Source organism: Mizuhopecten yessoensis, unplaced genomic scaffold (assembly GCF_002113885.1).
Source record: "Mizuhopecten yessoensis strain PY_sf001 unplaced genomic scaffold, ASM211388v2 scaffold9847, whole genome shotgun sequence".
Classification (NCBI taxonomy): domain Eukaryota; kingdom Metazoa; phylum Mollusca; class Bivalvia; order Pectinida; family Pectinidae; genus Mizuhopecten; species Mizuhopecten yessoensis.
In genome coordinates, this window is record NW_018408252.1 from 2,957,801 (window position 1) to 2,983,393 (window position 25,593).

General features: G+C 36.4%; 1 protein-coding gene across 13 annotated transcripts in view; it reads left to right on the forward strand.

Moving 5' to 3' along the window:
* LOC110458824 overlaps nucleotides 1-22,255 on the forward strand; it is a 131,982-nt gene extending 109,727 nt beyond the window's left edge. For 9 of the 13 annotated variants that reach the window (XM_021510763.1, XM_021510760.1, XM_021510759.1 and 6 more), the window contains 17 exons: nucleotides 2,038-2,081; nucleotides 2,976-3,053; nucleotides 3,785-3,844; nucleotides 5,410-5,466; nucleotides 8,072-8,227; nucleotides 8,600-8,650; nucleotides 9,030-9,188; nucleotides 10,593-10,649; nucleotides 12,967-13,026; nucleotides 13,710-13,766; nucleotides 14,269-14,322; nucleotides 14,584-14,643; nucleotides 15,342-15,398; nucleotides 17,546-17,605; nucleotides 18,073-18,102; nucleotides 18,352-18,381; nucleotides 18,750-22,255. In XM_021510763.1, coding sequence (XP_021366438.1) covers nucleotides 2,038-2,081; nucleotides 2,976-3,053; nucleotides 3,785-3,844; nucleotides 5,410-5,466; nucleotides 8,072-8,227; nucleotides 8,600-8,650; nucleotides 9,030-9,188; nucleotides 10,593-10,649; nucleotides 12,967-13,026; nucleotides 13,710-13,766; nucleotides 14,269-14,322; nucleotides 14,584-14,643; nucleotides 15,342-15,398; nucleotides 17,546-17,605; nucleotides 18,073-18,102; nucleotides 18,352-18,381; nucleotides 18,750-21,151 — 3,472 coding nt within the window. In that variant the 3' untranslated portion in view covers nucleotides 21,152-22,255. The remainder of the gene's footprint in view (nucleotides 1-2,037; nucleotides 2,082-2,975; nucleotides 3,054-3,784; nucleotides 3,845-5,409; nucleotides 5,467-8,071; nucleotides 8,228-8,599; nucleotides 8,651-9,029; nucleotides 9,189-10,592; nucleotides 10,650-12,966; nucleotides 13,027-13,709; nucleotides 13,767-14,268; nucleotides 14,323-14,583; nucleotides 14,644-15,341; nucleotides 15,399-17,545; nucleotides 17,606-18,072; nucleotides 18,103-18,351; nucleotides 18,382-18,749) is intronic. The other 4 variants (XM_021510766.1, XM_021510768.1, XM_021510769.1 and 1 more) reach the window with 4 other exon arrangements.
* The last annotated feature ends 3,338 nt before the right edge of the window (nucleotides 22,256-25,593 follow it).

The window sequence follows — 25,593 nt, forward strand, 5'->3', positions numbered from 1 at the left end:
ATGAAAGCTCAGATGTCATTTCTTAACACCGAATAGCGGTTTAAGCTCACCTGGCCCAAAGTGCCAAGTGAGCTTATGCTATGGCGCAGCGTCAGTCGTCCGTCAACTTTTTCCTTTAGCGCTACTAGTCCCGAACGATTGAGTGCTTTTGACCAAATTTGACCTGAAGTATCATTGGCCAAATGGTTCTCAATTTTGTATAAACGGAGGGTATTGCCTCCAAAGGGGCAGAGGGGCTGGGCCAAATAGGGAGGGGAGTTAAATCTTCAAAAATCTTCTTTTTCTCAACCAATAGCGGGATTTTGACCAAAAATGCTCTAGAGCATCTTTGGACAAAGGGCCCTCAATTTTGTATGGGTCTGGAGCAAGCGTTCAATTTCAAACAAACTGAGGGAATGCCTCTGCCTCCCAGGGGGCAGAGGGGCGGGACCCAACAGGGGAAATGAAGGGATTTAAACTAAATATGGTCTTGAGTAGGGTATGTACCCCCAGGGGCAGAGAGTAGGGGGAAAACAAGGTAAATCTTCAAACATCTTCTAAACCAAAAAAGGGATTTTGACCAAATTATTTCTAGAGCATCTTTGGACAAAAGGGCCCGAATTTTGTATAAATAGAAGGTGCCCCCCTTGAGGGTAGAGGGACTGCGCCTCCAATAGGGAAAATGAAGATATTTTTTTTCCTTCTGTACAAAAGAAGGGATTGAAACCAAATTTGGTCTAGATCATTCTTACGGTAAGATAACTCAATTTTGTGTAAACTTAGGCTGTGGCCCTGAGGGTTGAGGCCAAATAGGGGAAATAGAGGTAATTTTAAAAGCATTCTCCTGTGTGAAAGGAGAGATTTTGACCAATTCTGTTCTAGAGCATCTTTGGACAAACGGACCTCGATTTCGTATAAACGGAGGGTGTGGCCCCCCCCTTTGGGCAGAGGGGTGGGGTCCAATATTGTAAATTAAGGAAATATTTTTTTAAACTTTTCTCTGATACAAATTGAAAATTTTTAACAGATTTTGGTCAAGTGAACCCGCAGGTAATAACCATTTATATGACATTGCTAGACATGAAGAATGCACTCGGGATATTAATATCTCACCTACCCAAACAGGTTTACATGTAGTCCTTCTCGCAACTTGTATTTCTTGTACTCCTTTGATAAACTGGTATGGTACATCCTGAGCAGGTTTTAAAAAATCGAGTTCCAGGTGAGCCCCTGAGCTTCTTGTTTTATATTGTTATATTTTGGTATCATGTAAACAATTTGTGCTAAATTTTAAAAAATGGGGTTTTGATGCACACATGCCAACATGGTGTGTAAAGAGCTCAGGTAGTTTTAGCTGAACGATTTTGATGTTAAGCCCACCAACATAATCATCATCAGAAGTGGGCTATTCAAATCACTTTCCGTCCGTAGTTCGTCCGTCCGTTCTTAAACAATTATTGTTCCTGTTATGCATATTGAATTTAAAGACTGATCAGAAAAACAGAAATGGCAGACAGCCGGCCATCTTGGAGTTTTAGAGTTACGTTTGGTTTTAATTTTATTGTCTTCCTATCAACAGCTAATGTCATTTAAGGCGTACTTTTATGTGTGATATGTATTGTTTGGCAATACCTCACCTATGACTTTAATAGTGGACGTTCTCCAGATGAGGAAGGTAATGGGTCCTATCCCAAGGCCGGGACATATCAAAGTCGGCAAATATGAAAATCGTTATTTCCCTGCTAAACATTCAGCACTAAAGGTAATGGCAACAACTGGTTCACACGTTGTCGGTATAATGTGCCTTGGTTGAATGCTATGCCGAGGGTCTTTGCATGGTATTTCGGTGAGATTGCACTATAAAGTCGGCAACAGATCCGCGCTTTCACAAGGATGCAAATACACACAAAACACAAACATACCCTGTCTCCAGCACACATACTCACACGCACGCATACACAACAGTTACACACTTGGAGACACGTCCTTAAAATACTTATTGACTTTTTATTCACATATTAAACTTGCGTCAGATTTACCTTTTTTATTTTTTGGCAGTGACCCGACTGCAGAGATGCATTCCCAATACATCGGAACACAAGGTAAACGTGTTTACTACGTTATCAAACAGACGTATTGTATTGCGTAAAAACCATGATAATAATATAGCATAATCAAGGCCATGGAACATTAATTTGTCTATCTCCGTGTAGTTTCTAGAAGGACGTCCCCCCCCCCTGCAGAATCGGGGTTTTCCTTTTTTTGTCTTCTGTTAAGGGGACACTGAAGAAATCAAAAAAGCTCTGCTGCCCAAATTGCAACACTTTGGATCTTTACATTCTTCTTAGTTCCCTACTTTCTCTGTCCGTCTTCATTTCACCAGATTTGCTTATAACCAGGATGCGGTTGTACTCCTGATGTAATCCTTAAAACCAGAACATAATTATATCTACAAGCCTGTCAGTAGTATTTATTGAAATGAAGAAGGGATCCATGTAATGACCAAGGGAATAAGGGCACAGCTATACCCGTGTGCAGTCCAAGTTGCATGGGTATCTTGTCCTTTCATCATTGTAACTGAACATATGGTTATAGTGTTGGACTAACAGCTGTTTCCAAGCTATGACCCAAAGAGTAAATATCAAGAGGTGATATTATACCAAAGGGCAAACCCAAAAATTATGAATGTAGTCATCTCTATATGCCTAACAATGGTATATTGGATTATAGGGTTAGGATATTAACTGTTTCGAAGCTATGTTCCAGGGCATACGTCCAAATGGGTGGAACGAGACCCCCAAAGAGAGTGTCGTTATCTGGTTATAAGGTGGAGCTCTCAACCTGTTATGCCCTACAATTTCCCAAAAATGGTCAAACTTATATTCAGTCGTTCTGGACAGGTAGTGTTTTAAATGAAAGTTGACGGAAGTATACCGCGACATGGTATGAACGCTCCAGCTGAGCTAATCAGATATACTGTGTATTTATTTTTACAGCTGTAACGCTTGAAATGCCAATAGCTCTAGGAAAACAACGGCGCATCCAGACGGAGCATTCGCCATCTGATATAACTGGTAATTATGCAAGTACGCCTTGTGAAGTAAGCGCCCTATTTGTGTTGAAGGAGGCGTAGGTCTCTATACATATGATTTCAATTGCATTGCATTGGGCCCCTGCAAGATTATGCAAAGAATATGCCTGCTGTAACTCATTGCATGTTGTGAAAGGCGACTGATTTCGGGCTCCCAACAGAATCGGGGTTGTTCGTCTTTGTATTTTACTAAGAGGACATAGATGTAACAAAAGTTGATCTACATCCCCCATTTCAACATTTGGGACTTTCAACTTTTATATCAACTTTATAAATCTCTTTCTTCTTCTAATGCCTTGTTTAGCAAAACCTCACTTTTTACCACTTGTTGCACGTTCGCCCAAGTAAGGAATACCAAACACACCTCAGTAACCATGACATACAACAGTGACTTACATGGTATACATAACCTAATTTTAGCATATTTTCTGATTGTCATTATAAAAAAGCTTTAAAAAAGTGATCTTAAAGATGACAGTTATTCATCGAATATAAACCATAAAGGCCATTTCTAAATATTCACGCTTACATCGGCGTCGCTTACGTGTATACTTGATATGACACACCCTCATACACGTAAACATTACAGCGAGAATCATAACATGTTCACAATGGCAGATATATTATTTGACATTAGTTCTTAGATTGACGTTATTAAGGTATTGGCCATTCATCAGTTATTTTATCAATTGCTGATCCCTCTTCTTATTTTAGAGAACTCAACTGCCGAATGTGTTGAAGAAACTGCGTCCAAGAGTCCCGGTGATGCCGCAGGTAATAAAAACAGACAGATATATATTTTTATTATTTTAATGTTTTCCCAGTGAGATATCCAGTCTCCCTAACTTAATAAATCTGATATAATATTCTGATACAGCTGAAGCGAAAATTTTATTGTTTTCTCGCTGAATACCATGTATACATATATCACTCGTATCGAGGAATTTACCAATATTGTCACTCCTGCTTCACACTCGTGCATTATCCTCAATAGTAAACCATTGTATGTCATCTGTATAAACTGTTATAATTCTAACTCCAAATGAGATTTTAAGAGGAAAATTGAACAATTTAGTTTAATATCCATACATAAAATATTGATGCTGTTGGTACTATGATTTCTAACTACAGCGAAGTTTAAGCCAAATGGTACACGATCTGTTGAGAGTTGTAAAATATTTCTGATTCTGCCGAAGCATATTAACCAGAAATTATTAATTCTTTGAGTTTTCCGTTTAATGTAGATAGTAACAAAATCAATTTCCCTTTTACAAAGAAAGATATAGAAGACGCTGTTTTACGTGCTTCATTTAATAAAAGGCAGTAGGTAAAGACGAAATTCATTTTTGTGTAGCCTAATCCAGCTTGTGTAGATCTTTTTATCGAAGACAAAAAATGGTACATTTCAGAAACCCGGCAGTGCCTTACTACAAATGAAGTTACAAATACTAACTTCATTTGTAGTATATCTCCTATGGATATTAACCAAAAATTTAATTATCTTGAGCTGATTTTCGTGCTGAAAGATCAATTGAGGAGAACAACTTGAAGGGAATATTAAATGTTTGTCGTTTATAAAAAAGAATTAAAAGCTAGCTTGCAGATGGCAGTTATTCTTTGAATACAAACCATAAAAGCAATTTCTAAATATACAATTTGACGTATTTTTTTTGTTCATTCATTCATGTTTTTTTCAATTGCTGATCCCTCTCCTTTTTTAAGAGAACGTACCTCGTAAATTTGATTCAGAAACTGCATCAAAAAGTTTCAGTGACGTCGTAGGTAATGACGACGGCGATATATAGATATATTTTACATTTTTGCCAGTGAGATATCGAATTTTATCAGCTTAATAAATCTGATATCTTTTACTCTTTGAAAAATTTCGATATTGTTCTGATACAGATGAAGCGATGGTAGCAACAGTGATTGCATTTGGACATATTTCCTACATGTTTATGAAAGCAAATTTTGGCAAAACTGTAAAAATAAAACATTGTGTTAAGTTACATTGCACGTAACCTTGTTGTCAAGGGCGACATTATTGGAATAAGGCGCCAAACGTTACACTATTTTTACTGTCAACTGTTTTGTGTGGTACACTTCTTGTTGTTGTAACTTTCAAAATAAATAGATAGAAAAATGTGAAAGTTTCCCGTTGAATACCATATATATATATTCAACTTGTATTGCTCCTTAAGTGCGTCATTGTTCACGTTTATGTGATAGTACGTAATATTACCACACGTGTCCTATATTCATAAAAAGAATCATCAAGTATGTTTTGCATTTACTGATGTAATAGTCACAATAAAATGTGCTGTTGTCTGTTAATCTAGATGAAAACATGCTATTCCAGCCAAAACTAAGTGGAGGAGTCATCAGTGATCTTACAGGTATGCCCCTGATTATATCTAGCATGGTTTTTAAACCCGTTCAGGTTTGTGGAAGGTATAGACATGCTGTGTCCCAATGCATGATCGGTAGATAAATGGTTTTCCTATCTATCTTGTCTTTATTTTATCTACTTTCTTTGCTCGGCAGTGTCTCCCTAGACACCCGTCATCATATCACCCTGGCTGTTACGAGGACGTTAAACTCCAAACAAACAAGCAAACCGAATGGTTTTTAGGAAATAATTGAAACAGATTATTGCATAATACATTATTCTTAGGTGTCGAGACAAGCATGTAACGAACATATACCTGTATGTAATCAATCATTCAGTTGGAATTTAGATTGTGATATATTTACATATTTATATTTGCGCCGCAACCGACTATAAGAACATTACCAGCAGAAATGCATTTCATTTAAGTATGAAAGCAAAAACTCTCATGACGTAACATGTGGTTTACTAAAGACGTCATAGATTAACCTTGTTTACTGAGAGTCTTGTCGCTTTATTTCGGATAACATGGAAAATACCCCTGCATCAAACGCTCAAATGACTACGGTTAATTTAATGGAGCAAATTTTATGAAATAGGCTGTTCCATCAATGTCGTTTAAATGACGACGCTTATTCAAACGCAGTTTTATATAAACAAATCATTTCAGAACAAATCACTAAAATTAAACAATTGCTCTATAGTAAAAATGTAAATGCGTGGATTGAACGGTTTTTTAAATTTTCATGTCGGTATGAACGCAGGCTTCATGCAAAATGAATGCAACCGATTTGCGTTCATACTGCCATGAAAGTTAAAAAAAAAACGCCGTTCAATCTCTGTATGAAACACAATGACTTATATCAAAGCTGCTTATGATATCGCGCTTTTTGTCGTACTATCAACATATCCTGAACCACCAACACTGTACAGTAACTATGTCCTGTTTTGCAGCAGTGCCAATGGGTTCTGTCCCCAGGCCGGGACATACAAAAGTCCTTAAAAATGGTAGTTGTTATACCCTGCTTCAGCATTAACGGGTATGGCTACATGTACAACTAGTTCACTCGTTGTTAGTATAATATGACCGGGCGGAATGCTGTGCGGGGTGCCTTCGGCATGGCATTTTAGTGAGATAGCACTATAAAGTCGGCATCAGATCTGCGCTATCAGATGGAGACAAGCACACCAACATACATGCAAGCACGCATACACTACACACATGGAAGCACGTCCTTAAATGACCTAAGCTGTTAATAGGACGTTAAACAAAAACAAACTAAAACCAAACCAAACCAGTGGTAATTACGATGATCATACATGAGATTGTTGTAATACACTATGTATTGTGATAATCAGGATATGTTTAATGGTTAATGTAGAATATCATATATTTGTTACAGACAGCAGAATACTAATATCTTTGTGTACACTGGGTATATGAGAGGTACTCAACAGGGGGGAAACATTTTATTTTCCATTTCTTCCTTTTATACCCCCTACAGCGACGAAATATTTACTGCATCAAAATTGTGTGGTAGTAGCGAACGATTTTACCTTTTGCTTAATATATTATCTGTCGAATTTGTCTTAACATATTGTCAACTGTGTTGTAGAGTAAAAACATGTTTAGTATGTAACGAAGATTGATCATCTGAACACAATGTCTGAGGCATTGAATGTATTGAATAGGAAGAACTGTTTTTATTGGTAAATACAAAACATGATATTTTCATACTGTGACAGTTATCACTCTTTATATTTGTCACAATATGAAAGGTATACGTTTTATCGGGTTGATAGAAAATGCAATGGTTTTTTATTTGCGAGAAATAATAAAATCTTGTATAAGGTATATAATTTATGTACCATGTACTTTAATCATAACATGTATAATAATTGAGTTGGTTCTTTTAGGTCATTTGACCATGGGTCATGGTGACCTACATGTATTGTAATTCGTCTTCGTTCATCGTCGTGCGTCGTCTGTCGTACATTTTACTTTCTCAAAAACTGCTTGGTCAAATTTAATGTAACTAGGCACAAGTGATCAGCATGGCATGTAGTTTTAGTTGTGTTCAAATGGAGGGGCCAAGGGTATTAAGGTTCCCAAAGGGGCAAACCAAGAAAACAAATGTGAAATTTTAAACAAATATTTTTTTCAAGAAGTACCACAGGGGGTTGTTTTACATGCATGATGCCTTGGTGATGTAGATCCACTAACGTATTGTATTGCGTAAAGAACCGTGATGATATTAAAACATAAGCAAGGCCAAGCAAAATACATTTGTTGTTCTCTGTGTAGGTTCGAAAAGCACTTCGTCCCAGCCCCACTCCCCCTGCAGAATCGGGATTTACTTTTTTGTCTTCTGTTTAAGAGACACTGACGATATAATAAAACCTTGTTACCTTGTTACTTTAATTGCAACACTTTGGAACAAATTTGGGATAATCATGGAGAGAACAATCTGACGATAAATTACGGTTATACCAATATTGAACAAATATTAATTTGTGGATTGACAGTATCATTCAGAAATATTGTTGTTGAAAAATATTAAATTTGTGACGGATCCATTACAACATAATATCACTTTACTGTTTAGTTAAAGAGTTTGGTATGAGTAATGACCAGGGATGCCAGACATCATTTGTCATTAAAAACAAAACAGACCCAAAACGACCGGAATTAGTATCTGACATTTCAAATGAATTAGCAGTAGCAACTAATGCAAACGAGCGAGTGAAAGACATCACATTAAAACCAAGTAAGTGAACATTCACAAAAATAAAATGTAAATCTTGAAAACACGTTTATGAACGGACACATTGTTCAAAGGATGTTTTAAATGCATGTATGTACTTGCCATGTTATCATGCTACCATGCTACCGCATAACGACTATACATGATCACGAAAACAGTATAAAAGCAATCATAACTTATATATTATTTTCAGAATGCATACTTGTCTGCATAGATATCACGCCCGCTAGAAGTCGAGAAAACCGTCATCTGTACATACTTTAGCATGATCTGTATTGTGTCAACGTACATATGTACTACCATTGTTGTGTTTACTTCTAGTAATTTGATTGGCATTATAATGACTAAAACATGCCTTCTTATGAACTCATACAGGGGGAATTAGCGGCACAAAACGCAAAACACCCTGTCACAGTAACCAACCAGGTATGCATAACTGCATTTACAAAATATAATTAACCATTTCTCCATTTTGATATTTTATTCAGCTTAATTAAATACTCAAAACATTTTGCCTTACAGTATATCATGTTACGGATAGCATGGTAAAGTTACTGTTGTGCTAGGCAGCTTGTGTTCCTTACATATTCTAGTAAATGTTCGTCCTGATAGTAATAGTGTCTTTATCTTTTCACGCCTAGCAATTGTATATTTTGTTATAGGGTGGAGCTCTCATCCTGTTATGCCCTTCAATTTCCCAAACATGGTCAAACATTCTATTCAGTCGTTTTGGACAAGTAGTGTTTTAAATGGTTTACACTTTCCAGGTGAGCTATTGATTTATACTGTGCATTAATTTGAACAGCTGGGATGCTCGGAACAACACCAAAGATGATTCGTTTGGAAAGTGAGGCTGGAAAGGTTCCCCATTCACCGGATTCTACTTTCACGGCAGTTACGGAGCTGGACTCTGATCCAATAACTCTGGCAAAACCCCGACGCATTAAGACATCTGATATAACTGGTAATGTCTGCTGATACGACTTTGTGAAGTCAGTGCCTTATTTGTGCTGAAGGAGTCGTAGGTATATATACATATAATTTGTATTGCATTGCCTTGGGCCCCTACATGTTTTGGAATATGCCTGCTGTAACTCACTGTTTGGTGTAAAAGGCGAATAATGTCAGACTCCCAACAGCATCGGGGTTTTTCTTCTGTGTATTTTGCTAACAGGACATGAATGTAACTAAAACTGATCTACATCCCCTATTGCAACATTTGGGACTTCTTACTTTTCTACCAACGTCATAGTGCCTTGCTTAGCAATACCTCACTTTTTCCCTTTCTGTTGCACGTTCGCCCAAGTAAGGAATGACGAATACACCTCAGTAGCCATGACATAAAAAAGTGACTTACATGGTATGCATAACTAAATTTTAGCATTTTTTCTGATTGTCTTTTATAAAAAAGAATTAAAAGCGATCTTAAAGATGACAGTTATTTATTGAATACAAACCATAAAGGCAATTTTTAAATATTCACGCTTACATCGGCGTCGCTTACATGTATACTTGATATGACACACCCTCATACACCAAAACATTACAGCGAGGATGATAACATGTTATCAATGGCATATATATCATTTGACGCTAGTTCTTAGATTGACGTAATTTATGTATCGGCTATTTACCAATTCTTTTATCAATTGCTGATCACTCTTCTCATTTCAGATAACTTACCTGCCAAATATGGTGCATTTTTATTTTAATGTTTTGCCCGTGAGATATCCAGTCTCCTAAACTTAAAAAAAAAATGATATAATATTATGATACAGCTGAAGCGACGATTGTTACAGTGTTTGTATTGGTACACATATCCTACATACACTAATATATTGTTTTACCTGCAACATTGTACCTATTTCTAAAGCAAAACTTATCAAAGTAAGCAAATATTTTAGAATACGAATTGTGTTTAGTAACCCATCAGACATTGCGCCTACCCTTGTTGTCAAGAGCGACATTATTGGAATGAGGCGCCAAATATTACGTTTTAATATAAGTTGTCAACTGTTCATTTGGTTCGTTGTTGTACCTTTTAAAAGTAATGAATACACTTTTTATAGTTTTCCTGCTGAATACCATATCTTCATTGCAATCGTATGGAGGAATTTACCAATATTTGTTTTCACCCCTGCTTCACACTCGTGCATTATTCCCAACGGGAAACTAGTGAATATCCTCTATATAATAAGCATCGATAAATATTCGAATTGTAGTCCCATAAATACGACTTCTTGAGTGTTTATGTGATATAAGGTAATATTATCACCCAAGTGTTATTTTCATAAATAGAATCATAAGGTATGTTTTGCATTTACTGATGTTATATTCACAACAAAATGTGTTGTTGTCTATTAATTAGATGAAAACATGCCAGTCCAGCCGAACCCAAGTGGAAGAGACCTCTGTGCTTCTACAGGTAATAATGATCCTCATATATAGAATGGTTATTAAACCCGTGTATGATCGGGGAAAAAATAGACATGTCGTGTCCCAATGCATGATGATCGTAAGAGGCTACCGATGCGCCCTCCCTCTTCCTCTGCAAAATTTGGAAGGGTGGGGTTTTGCTTGTCTTCTGTTAGCGGCACATGGAAGTAACCAAAAAAGCGTGCATGTGTGTATGTGTGCCGGTATGTTGGTGTATTTGTTTCGTAGTGATAGCGCGGATCTGATGCCGACTTTATAGTGCTATCTCGCTGAAATACCATGCCAAAGGCACCCAGCACACCAGCCAGCTCGGTCACATTATACTGACAACGGGTGAACCAGTTATTGCCATTACTCTAAATGCTTAACGTTAATTGATAATAACAACTACCATTTTAAGGACTTTGATATGTCCCGGCCTGCGGACGGTGCTAATTGTCTTTCATCACCTGGGCAAACGTTCAACATTAACGCCAAGTGAGGTGATGCCAAGCAAGGCGCTAGGAAACTCAAATGTAGTCAGAAGTAGAAAGTTTTGTTTTATTTTTGTTTTGTTTAACATCACATGTTGTCCATCGACAATGCGAGTCATTCAGGGCCAAATAACACTGTTAAAAGAGTCATTCACGAAAATGAAAACATCAAATCGAAACTAAATAGTTAAAAATATCTAAAGTATTTAGAAATACATCAGCAGCAAACGAATTGCAAAATATATCATTCTATTGTGAAGATCAATTGAGTGTCAAAAAGAGGGCACAGAAGCAAATCACCAATTCCGCACATAAGTAGCCTATTATATTAAAATGCCGAGGGTAACAGCATGTGTACTCATTTATTAGTCCCTACCGCTGAAATGGGAGATGGGGGGCACTAGTGTTCCTCTCCGTCCGTCTGTGTACGTAACTACGTATGTATGTTCGTACGTACGTAAAACCAATGTTTGTCAGCGCCCTAGCAGCTTCATTCCTTGCGGGATTTTGATCAAACTTCACACAATTACAAAGGACCATAATATCTCGATTAGGTATGAGTTTCAGGATTGTTGGGTCAAAGTCACTGTTACTATTATAAGAAAATCGTTGTCAGTGCTCTAGCGGCTTCATTCCTTGAGGGATTTTGATCAATCTTCACAAAATTACAAACAATCATAATATATCGGATATGTTCAAGCACAGGGTTGTCAGGTCAATGTCACCGTTACTATTTAAGAAAAATACTTATCAGCGCTTTAGCGGCTTCATTGCTGGCCGAGACATACCAGAGTCTGTATAAGGGTAGTTTCTACCCCTGCTTAACGCTAAGCAATTAAGGAGTGGGACGACTGGTTCGCCCGTTGTCAGTATTATGTGACCTGGTGGGGTGACTTGCCGGGTGTCTTCGCTAGTATGTTTCAATGAGTTAGCACTAAAAGGTAGGCATCAGTTCGGCACTATCACAAGGAGACAAACACGGAATATATCGCAGACGTTAAACAATACTAAACCAAACCAAACATATGATGATATTGTGGGAATACGAACGGTTGCCTTGTTATGGCACAGATGGCAAGAAAACCAAGGATGATTCGGGTGGTAAGAAGCATTAAGACTGAGCGTTTGCCATTCTATAAAACTGGTATTTACTCCGATACGCCTTTATGAAGTCAGCGCCTTATTTGTGCAGAAGGAGACATTGGTCTAAATATATTGTAGCATAAACATATATAATTTTAATTATATTACCATGGGCACCTGCAGACTCGGGGATAGACTATGCCTGCTGTACCCCCTGTAGGTCTTAAAGGCGACTTATTCTGGGCTCCCAACAGAATCGGGGTTTACTTTTGTATCTTTTATCAAGAGGACATGTATGATACCATAATTATTCTCTTTCCATCATTGCAACGTTTGGGACTTCACATTTTCTATATTAAAATATCTTGTTATATTATTTGTGCTTAGCAATACATGCACCTCCCTTTTTTCTGAGTGTTGAACGTTCGCCCAAGTAAGGATTGCTGAATACTCCTCAGTAACCATGACATAAACAGTGACTTTCGTGGTAGGCATAACTAAATTTTAGCATATTTTCTGATCGTCGTTATAAAAGAAGATTAATAGTGGTCCTAATGATGATAGTTATTTATCGAATACATGTATACTTGATATGAAACACTCTCATACAACAAAACACTACTGCGAGGATGATAACATGTTATCAATGGCAGATATATAACTTGACGTAAGTTCTATGATTGACGTAATTTATGTATCGGCTATTTACTTAATTCTTTTATCATTTGCTTATCTCTCTCCTTATTTTAGAGAACTTACCTGCCATATGTGGTGACGAAATTGCGTCCAAGAGTCTCCATGACGCCGCAGGTAATAAAAACAGGCAGATATATAGATACATTTTATTTTTTTGCTTGTGAGATTTCCCGTCTCCACAACTTAATCCATCTGATATAATATCCTTATACAGCTAAAGCGCGGTTGTGACAGTGATTGTATTGGTACACATATCCTACATACACTAATACATTGGTTTACCTACAACATTATATTGTTTATGACAGCAAAACTTACCGAAATAGCAAACATGTTAGAATAAGAATTGTGTTTCATAATCATTTCGACATTGCGCCTACCCTTGTTGTGAAGAATGACATTATTGAAATAAGGCGCCCAATATCCAAATATCAACTGTTAATTTGGTAACAAGTTCGTTGTAGTAGCTTTCGGAAATAATAAATACATTTTTTAAAGTTTTCCTGCTGAATACCATACCTATATTTCAATCGTATGGAGGAATTTACTAAAAAAACAATCACCCCTGCTTCACACTCGTGCATTATATTCTCAACGGGAAACCATTGAATATCATCTATATAATAATCATCGATTAATGCTCGAATTGTAGTCCCTAAATACGACTTCTTGAGTGTTTATGTGATATAAGGTAATATTATCACCCAAGTGTTATTTTCATAAATAGAATAATCAGGTTTGTTTTGGATTTATTGATGAAATATTCACAACAAAAGGTGTTGTTGTCTATGAACTAGATGAAAACATGCCAGTCCAGCCGAACCAAAGTGGAAGAGACCTCTGTGATTCTACAGGTAAAAATGATTCTCATATATAGAATTATTATTAAATCCGTGCATGTTCGGGGAAAGAATAGACATGTCGTGTCCCAATGCTCTATTTTATACAATTACAAAGAACCATACTATCTCGGACAACTAATAGCTAGCGGGGGCCGGTGGGGGACATGTTTTGCTATAGCATTAATGTAAACAGGTATTAAAGAACTAAAGTCAAAAATTATGTTTTAGCGTCACTAGGATTGTATTTTTAAATAAGGCGTTTTAACACAGGCATATATTGTGTTCAAGATTCCAATATATTCGTCACAATAGTGATCCTTATGATGAAAGTTATTTATCGAATACATGTATACTTGATATGCAAAACTCTTATACAACAAAACATTACTGCGAGGATGATAACATGTTATCAATGGCAGATATATAACTTGACGTAAGTTCTATGATTGACGTATTTATGTATCGGTCATTCATCAATTGTTTTATCAACTGCGTATCCCTCTCCCTATTTTAGAGAACTTACCTGCTGAATGTGGTGACGAAACTGCGTCCATCGGTGACTCCGCAGGTAGGCATAACTAAATTTTAGCATATTTTCTGATTTTCGTTATAATAAAGAATTAATAGTGATCCTAATAATGATAGTTATTTATCGAATCATGTCAACTTGATATGAAAAACTCTCATACACCAAAACATTACTGCGAGGATGATAACATGTTATCAATGGCAGATATATAACTTGACGTACGTTCTATGATTGACGTAATGTATGTATCGCTCATTCATTAATTATTTTATCAATTGCTTATCCCTCTCCTTATTTTAGAGAACTTACCTGCCGTATGTGGGGACGAAACTGCGTCCAAGAGTTTCGATGACACCGCAGGTAATAAAAACAGGCAGATATATAGATACATTTTAATTTTTTGCTTGTGAGATTTCCCGTCTCCACAACTTAATAAATCTGATATAATATCCTTATACAGCTAAAGCGACTTTTGAAACAGTGATTGTATTGGTACACATATCCTACATACACTAATACATTGGTTTACCTACAACATTATATTGTTTATGAAAGCAAATCTGACCGAAATAGCAAACATGTTAGAATAAGAATTGTGTTTCATAATCCATTCGACATTGCGCCTACCCTTGTTGTGAAGAATGACATTATTGAAATAAGGCGCCCAATATTACACTTTTATATTAGCTGTCAACCAAATACCAACTGTTAATTTGGTACCAAGTTCGTTGTAGTAGCTTTCGGAAATAATAAATACATTTTTTTTTATAGTTTTCCTGCTGAATACCATATCTATATTTCAATCTTATGGAGGAATTTATTAATTTTTTTCACCCCTACTTCACACTCGTGCATTATTCTCAACGGGAAACCATTGAATATCATCTATATAATAAGCATCGATTAATGTTCGAATTGCAGTCCCTAAATACGAGTGTTTATGTGATATAAGGTAATATTATCACCCAAGTGTTATTTTCATAAATAGAATCATCAGGTATGTTTTGCATTTACTGATGTAATATTCACAACAAAATGTGTTGTTGTCTATGAACTAGATGAAAACATGCCAGTCCAGCCGAACCAAAGTGGAAGAGACCTCTGTGATTCTACAGGTAAAAATGATCCTCATATATAGAATGGTTATTAAACCCGTGTCCCCCCCCCTTTTCCCCTGCAAAAGTTGGAAGGGTGGGGTTTTGCTTGTATTCTGTTAGGGGGACATGGAAGTAACCAAACTTGCGTGCATGTGTGTATGTGTGTATGTGTGCCGGAGACATGGTGTGTTGGTGTAGTTGTCTCGTAGTGATAGCGCGGATATGATGCCGACTTTTTATAGTGCTTACTTACTGAATTACCATGCCGAAGGCACCCAGCACAGCGTTTAGCTTGGTCACATTTTACTGACAACGGGTGAACCAGTCATTGCTATTATTCTAAATGCTTGACGTTAAGCTGATAATATCAACATTGTTAAGGACTTTGATATGTCCCGGCCTACGGACGGATCTAATTGCCCTCCTTACCTGGGCAAACGTTTAACATTAACGCCAATGAAATAAAATGTAGTCAGAAAAGAAAGTTCTGTTTAATTTTTGTTTTGTTTAACATCACATGTTGTCCATCGACAATGTGAGTCATTCAGGGCCAAATAACACTGTAAAAAAAAGACATTCACAAAAATAAAAACATCAAACCGAAAATAAATAGTTTGAAATATCTAAAGGATTTAGAAATACATCAGCAGCAAACGAACTGCAAAATATATCATTCTATTGTGAAGGTCAATTGAGTGTCAATAAGAGGGCACAGAAGCAAATCCCCGATTCTACAGGGTGTTCCCCACATAAGTAGCCAATTATACTAAAAAGCCGAGGGTAACACCAATGTTTGTCAGCGCTCTAGCGGCTTCGAAATTCATTCCTTGAGGGATTTTGATCAAACTTCACACAAATACAAAAGACCATAATATCTCGGACAGGTTTGAGTTTCAGGGTTGTTGGGTCAAGGTCGAGGTCACCATTACTATTGTTAGAAAAATCGTTGTCAGCGCTCTAGCGGTTTCATTCCTTGAAGAAATTTGATGAAACTTCATACAATTACAAAGGACCATAATATCTCGGACACGTTCGAGTATCAGGGTTGTTAGATCAAGGCCACCGATACTAGTTTAGAGAATCCTTGTCAGCGCTCTAGCGGCTTCATTCCTTGAGGGATTTTGATCAAACTTCACAAAATTACAAAGGACCATAATATCTCGAATAGGTTTGAGTTTCAGGGTTGTTGGGTCAAATTCACCTTTACTATTTTAAGAAAATCATTGTCAGCGCTCTAGCGGCTTCATTCCTTGCCGAGACATACCAGAGTCTGTATAAGGGTAGTTTCTACTCCTGCTTAACGCTCAGCAATTTAGGAGAGGGACGACTGGTTCTCCCGTTGTCAGCATAATGTGACCGGGTGGGGTGTCCTTCTGGGTGTCTTCGGCAGTACAATAATGTATGTGTATGTGAGGAAGCACTAAAATGTCTGCATCAGTTTCGCGCTATCACAAGGAGACATTCACGAGCATATCGCAGCCTCCCATAACACACACATACACTACACGCATGCATCTTGCAAACAGGGGAGGTCGTCCTTAAATGACCATAGCTGTTGATAGGACGTTAAACAATACTAAACCAAACCAAACCAAAACCTTGCGGGATTTTGATCAAACTTTCCTTACAAAGGACTATACTATCTCGGACAAGTTCGAGTTGCAGGGTTGTCGGGACAAGATCAAGGTCACCGTAACTATTTTCAGAAAATCCATGTCAGCGCTCTATTTTATACAATTACAAAGAACCATACCATCTCGGACAAGTAATAGCTAGCGGTGGCCGGTGGGGGACATGTTTTGCTTTAGCTATACTCAGTTTACTTGTTGTTCCACGATCTGCAGGGGTGACATTCCATCAAACCTACATATACATCATTTCCAATTTTTGTTATTGAAAGCACCACAAAACACCGATAAAAATTGAAAAACAGTTGCATTTATGTAAACAGGTATTAACGAACTAAAGTCAAAAATTATACTTTAGCGTCATTAGGATTGTATTTTTAAACAAGGTGCGTTTACACAGCCATATATCATGCTCAAGATTCCAATATATTCATCACAATGTAATATGTTATTCAATCTTCAGTGTTTTGACTGGTGTAATGTGTATTTCCTATACATCCGTTTTTTTATATAATTCTTCCTCGTGTGTTCTTTTAGAAATTGTACGCTCTGAACATGCTGCCAAAACTGCCTCTAAGAGTTCCAGCGACATTGAAGGTAATGTAAACATTCAGCGTATGGTTTGATAGTAATTACCCGTTCATTATAATAATTTTAATGCACATCGTTTGATAAATTTTCAATATGTTAAGTGGTATAGTGTAGATTTATTTGTATGAGAAGACATATAACTTGTATTGTGTATATATGTCTTAATTTTTCACCTTAAAATTGTTGGTTTTTTATTAGACCTCTTAAATAAGCTGAACTTTGATATGTTATTACCTTTTTTGATTTTCTTTTAAATGAAAAATATTTCACATTATCTTATTTTTATATGTTTCAAGTCAGACGATTTTAAGCTCTTATTAAAATACTTGTATCATCGTAAATATTTAAGAAAGAATTATCTATTGATACAATCATATAATGATGGTTCTTGCACCTTGATGAAGATTTGGAAATTGCACTTGTTTAATGATGGCTTGAGCAACTGTGTAAATTATGAACCTACTTTTTTACAGATTCAAACCTTAACAGAAAAAATATGATAGGTGAGTAATGCATGCAAAGTCTGTTACATAATATTCATAAACCAATCCCGTCTGATTAAATTTATTGCAATAGTTAAATTTATTGTGCATTTAGCATTTCAGTACTTGGTTTTTCTTTTGTTTTAAAACACTTGATATTGTAATTAAATGTAACGTTATAAAGCTCAGAATATATTATCTTCAAAACATTTTTGCTTACTAAATTTGTTTTGAAACGTTATTTTGATGTTTTATTGTTATATGTTACAGATGTGCACCCTAAATTTGCAAATATGATAGGTGAGTTACATTTTTATGTCTGATGACGTTACTGTTTAAATGAATCTGCTTTACGTAACTGAATACAGTATATTAATTTGGAGAGTTACCACATGTTTAATTATTGTATTATAATGAGTTTAACGATAAATATATTCTTCGTACACAACACCTACGATTAAATTCCTATACAATGAGTCAGTTTATCAAAATGGTATACATCTACGTATGTATGTAATTTTATGAAAGATTTCTAGCAAAAGTTTATTTTGGTATTCGATGCCCTGGTTATCTTCAGTGATATAAGTACCTAATTGTATGTATATTTTTCCACAAATTCCTGTTAAAATCTATATGATATTTTAAAGAAATAATAATTGTCTTTGAAGAATCTACCAAATTGATGCTGAAAGAAGAAGGAAACAAAAAACTGTGGGTTGACACCAAAGGTTTCGTCGAAGCAAAGAAAACGCTGTTGGAGAACGAGCTGCATGTAGTCATAATCAAGGGAAACTCAGGAGATGGGAAAACTTCGATTGCATGTCAGCTACTCCGAGAGCTGTGTACATGTACGACTGAGGCGGATGGTAAACGACGAAGAGGTAGGCAACCACTAGAACTTAACTACATCAAAGACTTGGATAAGCTGGCTAACAAATCACATTTGGCTATATTTTTGGATGATTTGTTTGGAAAGAATGTTGTGTGTAAAGAGGATTTGAAAGAATTGAAGAAAATAGAAAGGCATCTTCTTTCGAAGCTTCGCGGGGTTGAACATTCAGAAGTAAATTTTCTTATCATTACTATTCAAAGTTTGATATTCAATTCTGTGCGAAAACACTTGACTGGAAAGTTGTTCTCTGAGTCAAGCATTATTGATTTGACATCCAGCAAATATATTGATTTTCAGGACAAAACGAAACTTTTACGCAGGTATGAACCGGAACACAAGGAATTTGAAGCATGGAAAGATGATGAGGTCGACAAAATTGTCAAATTAGCCCCCGACATTGGTTTCCCTCAGTGTTGTAGGCTATTCAGAGATTCGCCAACACTACAAAAAAAGAGAGTGGCTTTCTTTGAAACGCCGTTCCATTTTTTGAAATCCCTTATGACGCAATTAACGGGAGGTCATTTCTATGGTTTGGTGTACCTGTTTCTCAAAGAAGGGCAGGTAACTAAAACAGATCTAGATCCAGAAAATGAAAACCGTGACCAAACGTTATTAGACGCAGCATTTGCTGTTGATGTTATCAATGTTGACCCAACTCCAGAAGTTCTCTATAAAACGGGGACAACAGAATATGTTCAGAAATCGTTGGAACAACTGGTAGGCTTCCTGGTGAAAAATGTGGAGGTGGAAATCAGAAAACAAGACTACCAGGAATTCACAAGAGTCTGTGCGTTCAGGTTCAATCATGACTCTATAGAACAAACAGTGGCAATTTTGTATGGAGAAAAAACCCACGTCGGTTTCATAAAAAACTGCCCAAGAACATTTCTTAGTTACATAGCAACCAAAGCAACCAATAGGCACACTGAGCACAGCATAGTTTTGACCGAAGAAGAACACACAGCATTGTACTCACGTTTATTGAGAGAATTTGACGACATTCGTTTAAAATACCAAGAAGTTGCTTATAGTGACATATGGTATTTGTACCATTGCATTACTTTGATGGATGTATGGGCCGATATCAATTTCATGAAAGGGTTTCTTGGATGGCTTGATGATGAAAAACGTGACGAAAAATTGAGCAAGTGGATCAGACTTACCCTGCTGAATAAATCTTGTTCTAATGGTGCAAATGAGTGTGCATTATATCTTCTTCAGAAGGGTGCAACACCTGATGCACGCACGCACAGTTTTGTGATTGAAGGAGACTGTGTTGATGTCCTGAAGAAAATTGACAGGGATTTGATCAACGTTACAAAAACCGACTTGTTGAATGAAGCATGCTCAATGGGTTCGGAGAAATGTGCTTTGCATTTGTTATCAGAGAGTGAAATCAATAATGACACACCGTTTTGCGTGGTGGAGGGGGGGAGGTCGAGAGTTTTGAGACAAATGCTTCCTGATATCAAGGAGGAAATTAGAGCGAAGGAAACAAGGGCACCAAATCGTCTTGCACTTAATATAAATGTGCTACATGAGGCATGCCTGTTTCAAAGAGAAGATATGGTAGAAATGCTGTGTGATAGAATACCAAACATGATATTTGGTACTACTTCATGGGGTGAAAGTGTGTTCCATCTCGTTTCAAAAACAGGGAACTGCAACGTGTTTCAGGCTTTGGAGAAAAAAATGTTTAAGTACCTTCATTTTGTTAAAGATGAACACCAAATGTGTGATTCAGAAGGTAGTGATACGACACACAAGAAATGTGCGCATGAGCAGTACATGTGTGAGCTGGAGGATGTTGATGGTGTAACGGTGTTACATCAGAGTTGTATAAGTGGAGTCAAGGACCTGTGCATGTATCTTTGTAAATGCTATCCAGCACTTACTAACGTACGGGCCGCAGACGGTCGTCATTGTCTACATTATATAGCAGAGAATACATCAGATGTGGCCTTGTTCGAAGAATTTGAAACTTATGTGAAACAGAACATGGAATCAATAGGGCAGACGTATGACATCACAAGCATCAAAGACAATCAAGGGCAAACCATTTTCGACAAAACAAAATCAAATGCAAAGAGAAGGAAAAGGAATGAATTGAAAACCAATCCTTTAAATGATTATATTGCCGACATCTGGCCTTCAGCTGCGACATCCAATGACAAATGAATCTCAATGGAGTCGAATATAATCCCAGCCGAAATCTTTCTAGTCATTTTCTAGGCTGTAAAAGTAGAATGTGCTAGATTGTTACAAGTAGTTACCTTCAACAACCAAACTTTATTTCTTTTCTCTTCTAACAGAATATTTCCCGATACAAATCTAAAAAAGTTTTGTTTATGTTGAACTTTCACTTTAATGGGCTTCCGTAAATTACACTCCATGTGGTATAGCTAATTAAATATGAAATAGATAATGCATATGGAAACAGAATTTGCCTTAAGGAAATTCATCTTTCAGAATAGAATGGTGTCGTTTGATCATACAATTACTGTTTAGAGAACATATTTTAGGAAAAGGCAACGAAACGTTTATCGGACTGTCACAGTTAGTTATCTGCGAAAATGTCGCATATATTGAATTGCATTCTCGTCGGATTGACATAAGGTGGACATTATTGATATGATAAAGGTATTACTAATGTAACAAGAGAAGAAATATCACCGCCGGACTGCAATTTGAACCCGGGACCTACTGAAATTTAGGCGGTCACCGGTGATTGATTCAATCCATCTCCGCTACATTTTCCCCTCTGCATTTTCCCCACTTTCTAAGTCTTTGCCCCCGAAGACAACAATATTCACTACAACGGTTCCTGTATCCCCATGCCAGTCACTCATCCAGTATTTGAAACAAAGGTTGGTAACGGCACGATATAAACACAAATGCACCGCAAGAACGGTTCCGAACCAGAAACCTTCCGCAATTAAAATGGACGCTCTGATTGATTGAGCTGCGTGGTCGCCGGCGACCTATCTTGTTAAGCTCCGCTACATTCCTCTCTCTTCTCCCCTGAAGACAACAAGCCAGGTTTGGGTTTCCGATCGTTATTTAGGTTTAAGGTCCTCACGACAGCCATTGTCATAGGAGGACGGGTGCCTAGTGAGACACAGCCTGAATCTGAAATGCAGACAAAAAGAAGAAGATAGGAACCAAAACTTGTTGCAATTGAAGAGAATAATTGATTAATTACGGAGGACATATCAGTCGCCTTTTAACGATGATCATGCAGTGAGATACAGCAGGTATATTCTTGATTTCTTCAATGTCCCCAAATAGAAGACAGGGAAGAAAACACTGGCACAGTAATCGTATCTTACAATTATGCATTGGGATACAGCATGCCTATTCTTTCAACACACAAGAGGTTCGGGTATCGCCATGATAAACATTCATCCAGTACTTGACACAGGGGTTGGTCACAGCACCACTTTACCATAGTTCGAACCTGAAACCTTACGAAATCTAGACAGCGATCGACCTAATCCCTTTCCCCTACATTTGCATAGATTTTTGGAAAAAAGGTCTTCATAGAACCGACTCGGAGGAGTCTTGGCTGTATATCTCACATTTCATCAGTATCACCCTCGAGTTACATTTCATCAGTATCACCCTCGAGTTACATTTCATCAGTATCACCCTCGAGTTACATTTCATCAGTATCACCCTCGATAACTCTTAAGAAATGTAATTTGAAGACGATGTTCTGTCAGGTTTGTTTGATGGAATACATTAAGCCACTTACCCGTACGTGTCCCAAAATGTTACAGAGCTTGAACTCGATAGTCAAATCTGATAGATGAATAACATAGTGAATATCCGAGTAAACCACACTTGGTTGAATTATTAAGTGAAGACAACATGTGAATGTTACCGCTCATAAGGCCTAAAGTCTCCCACTCATTTAAAAAGTATTGCTTGTACAGAAAGGACGTTGGTCAAAACTTTCAATGACATGGATTTGAAGACTTCAAACAGAATTGCTGATAGTTTTAGTATTCACCTTTCAAAATAATGAAAGATATATCTGGGTTTTAATTGGACAGGTTTAAGCGAGAAACAGAAAAAACGTGAGCGTAGTGTATGGGTCTAAGATGTAAGATTTTGATGAGTTGTACGTGATGTCACGCTGTTCGTGTGTTTTTGCTTAGAATTGTATTCAATATTTTCATCTTTTCCTGTTAGCGAGTTTAAAGTATTGTGCTGTCTATGATTTGTTTTTTTGTTGTTTTTTTATTCATCGGAGTTAATGTGTATATAAGGAACATTGTTTAAAAAAAAATTCTTCAGTGTTTTACTTATTTGTTTCATTCTGTATCCCTAAAAAAATGTGCATTTATGTAAATAACGGAATCTCCAAATGAGTATGTATGTTATGAGTTACCATGGAAACATAATATGAAAAACAAATTATATTTAGCTGATGTAGCAAGGTTATCACGATCACAAAAAGTTTTGACGAATATATATGTTTGTCTATGAGATTCAGCAGATCACGAGTACGTGATTAACAGTGTTTAACCAAAGCAAACTTACCTTCCAATTTCTTGAAATGTTGATAAGGTATAATGAGACATATAGACATTGTCTAATATTGTTATATGGTGTGGGTTTCCTGCAATTTAGATACATATTTGTAAAAAGAGAAATCAGCTTAAAAATAATTTGTTACAAACAATGTACGAGCCAAATGCATCCTAGTAAAAGGTACAGTTAATAGAAGAATGATTATAGTGTAGAGTCTAGTTCGTGCAATAGGATAAGCGGTGTCAACTAATTATGTATTATCTTGTTAATTGAACTTATATTTCAGATTTTTGTGTTTCAAATTATGCATTCTTCCGAGAATTGTCCATGTATATAATGATATAGTTGTATGTCTAGATATGAAGGATTTGTAAGCTGGGCTATGACTGAAAAACGAGCATGCTTGTTAGCAGGGAGGTCTGACGAAAACAGTACTTATGAAAAATAAACGTTTATGTATGTGTTAGAGTGTGATGGCAGAATGTCTACAAAGAGAAGGCTTTAGATTGATAGAAGTAGATCTTTCTAAATGAGAAGTTTGCTAGTTGGGCTTTGACAGTATGGATTGGGATAGTCATCTGTGAGCATTGTATACATGTATACCATTTCTTATCAATCTAAAACTTTTAAGTTTAGATTTTCAAATATTTTACAATCCATTGTTACCTATTTTTGATAATGACATTTTTTTTTTTTTTTGATGATTAACTATTTATAGTTTTTGTCTGATCGGTAAATATTATACATGTTCAAAAAGAACAACAAATTATTCTTGTATATATATTCATTTTAAAATCTTGTAACAATCAGGTGGTTTTTTTTTTGTATTTTGTATATAAAATTTGACGAGCTTGCAAATGTTCAATTTAATGTTCTATTTTAAATTGAATTGTTTTTTATGTATAATAGTAATTGTCCTTTATTGGAGAATTGAAATGTTAATGGTTCATGCAATTATTAGATAGTGGTGTGCTTTTAGGGGAAAAGAAAAACAGGTTGTTACCGGTAAACAGTTAACTGTATCTATCCTGGTCAGATGTCCCTTAAAATGTAGTTTGTGATTGGGGGAAGATCAATCCATCCTTCCAAACTTAGTTTTCACATGATCAATTGCTTAAATATTGCTCGATTTTGATAAAAATAGTAACTATGAATGTTATAAAAAGACGTATTTAGTGTCCTGTGCTCTGATTGGTCTTCGGTTTCCACAAAATAACCGGCTTAAATATTGTAAGATTTTGTTAAAACGTGGCAACCATGTGGCATAAAAACTAGTTTGAACTAGCGAGAAATTCGCGCATAAAGAATTGAAGTACTGTGTTACATTTGTATGATGGGTCGATTTCCTCACTTTAGTTTCCGCAAGATAACTTGTTTCAATATTGTTCAAATTTTATGAAACCTCCTTATTTTGGACAATACACAACAACTGAGGCGTAGTTTGAAGTTAAGCAAAATCTACGTATAGCTTATTAGCATACTGGGTTATGATTGAATTATTGTTCTGCCAATAACTTTGTCAAGTATGACTAATATTTAACTAAATTTTGTCGTGTTATACAAAAAAAACCCACCCAGATATATAAAGGAAGATACATGCCGGAGTAAGAAAATATATACAACCGAATCTGTATAAACTGGACACTGTCCAATCCGGATAGTTGTCTTAACCGGCCACATGCTTGGTCCATGGAATTTTTTTCTTTCAATATAGCAATTAAATTCTTGCTAATCTGGACTCTTTCTGTTCTGTAAACGGGCCTTGTATACCGGTCTTTACACTTCTTTACACTAGTAAATCTACTCCGTGTTTCCCTTCCTTGGGTGTCATTCTGGTCTAGTACAAGTGTTTATACAGTATCAAGTACTATACAGGAAAGTAAACGGTGTTACACTCATTGTCACCTTAACAAACACATATTACTTATAATAATACACTATCTAACATAATTTACCATTGTCCTATTGACATAGTATGTGTTGGTCAAGTTAGTTGTTCTGCTCATACATGTATCCCTGACAATGGACGGAATGATAACTGAATGTATCTTAGGAATATTATTTCGCTTATCATTACTGCAATC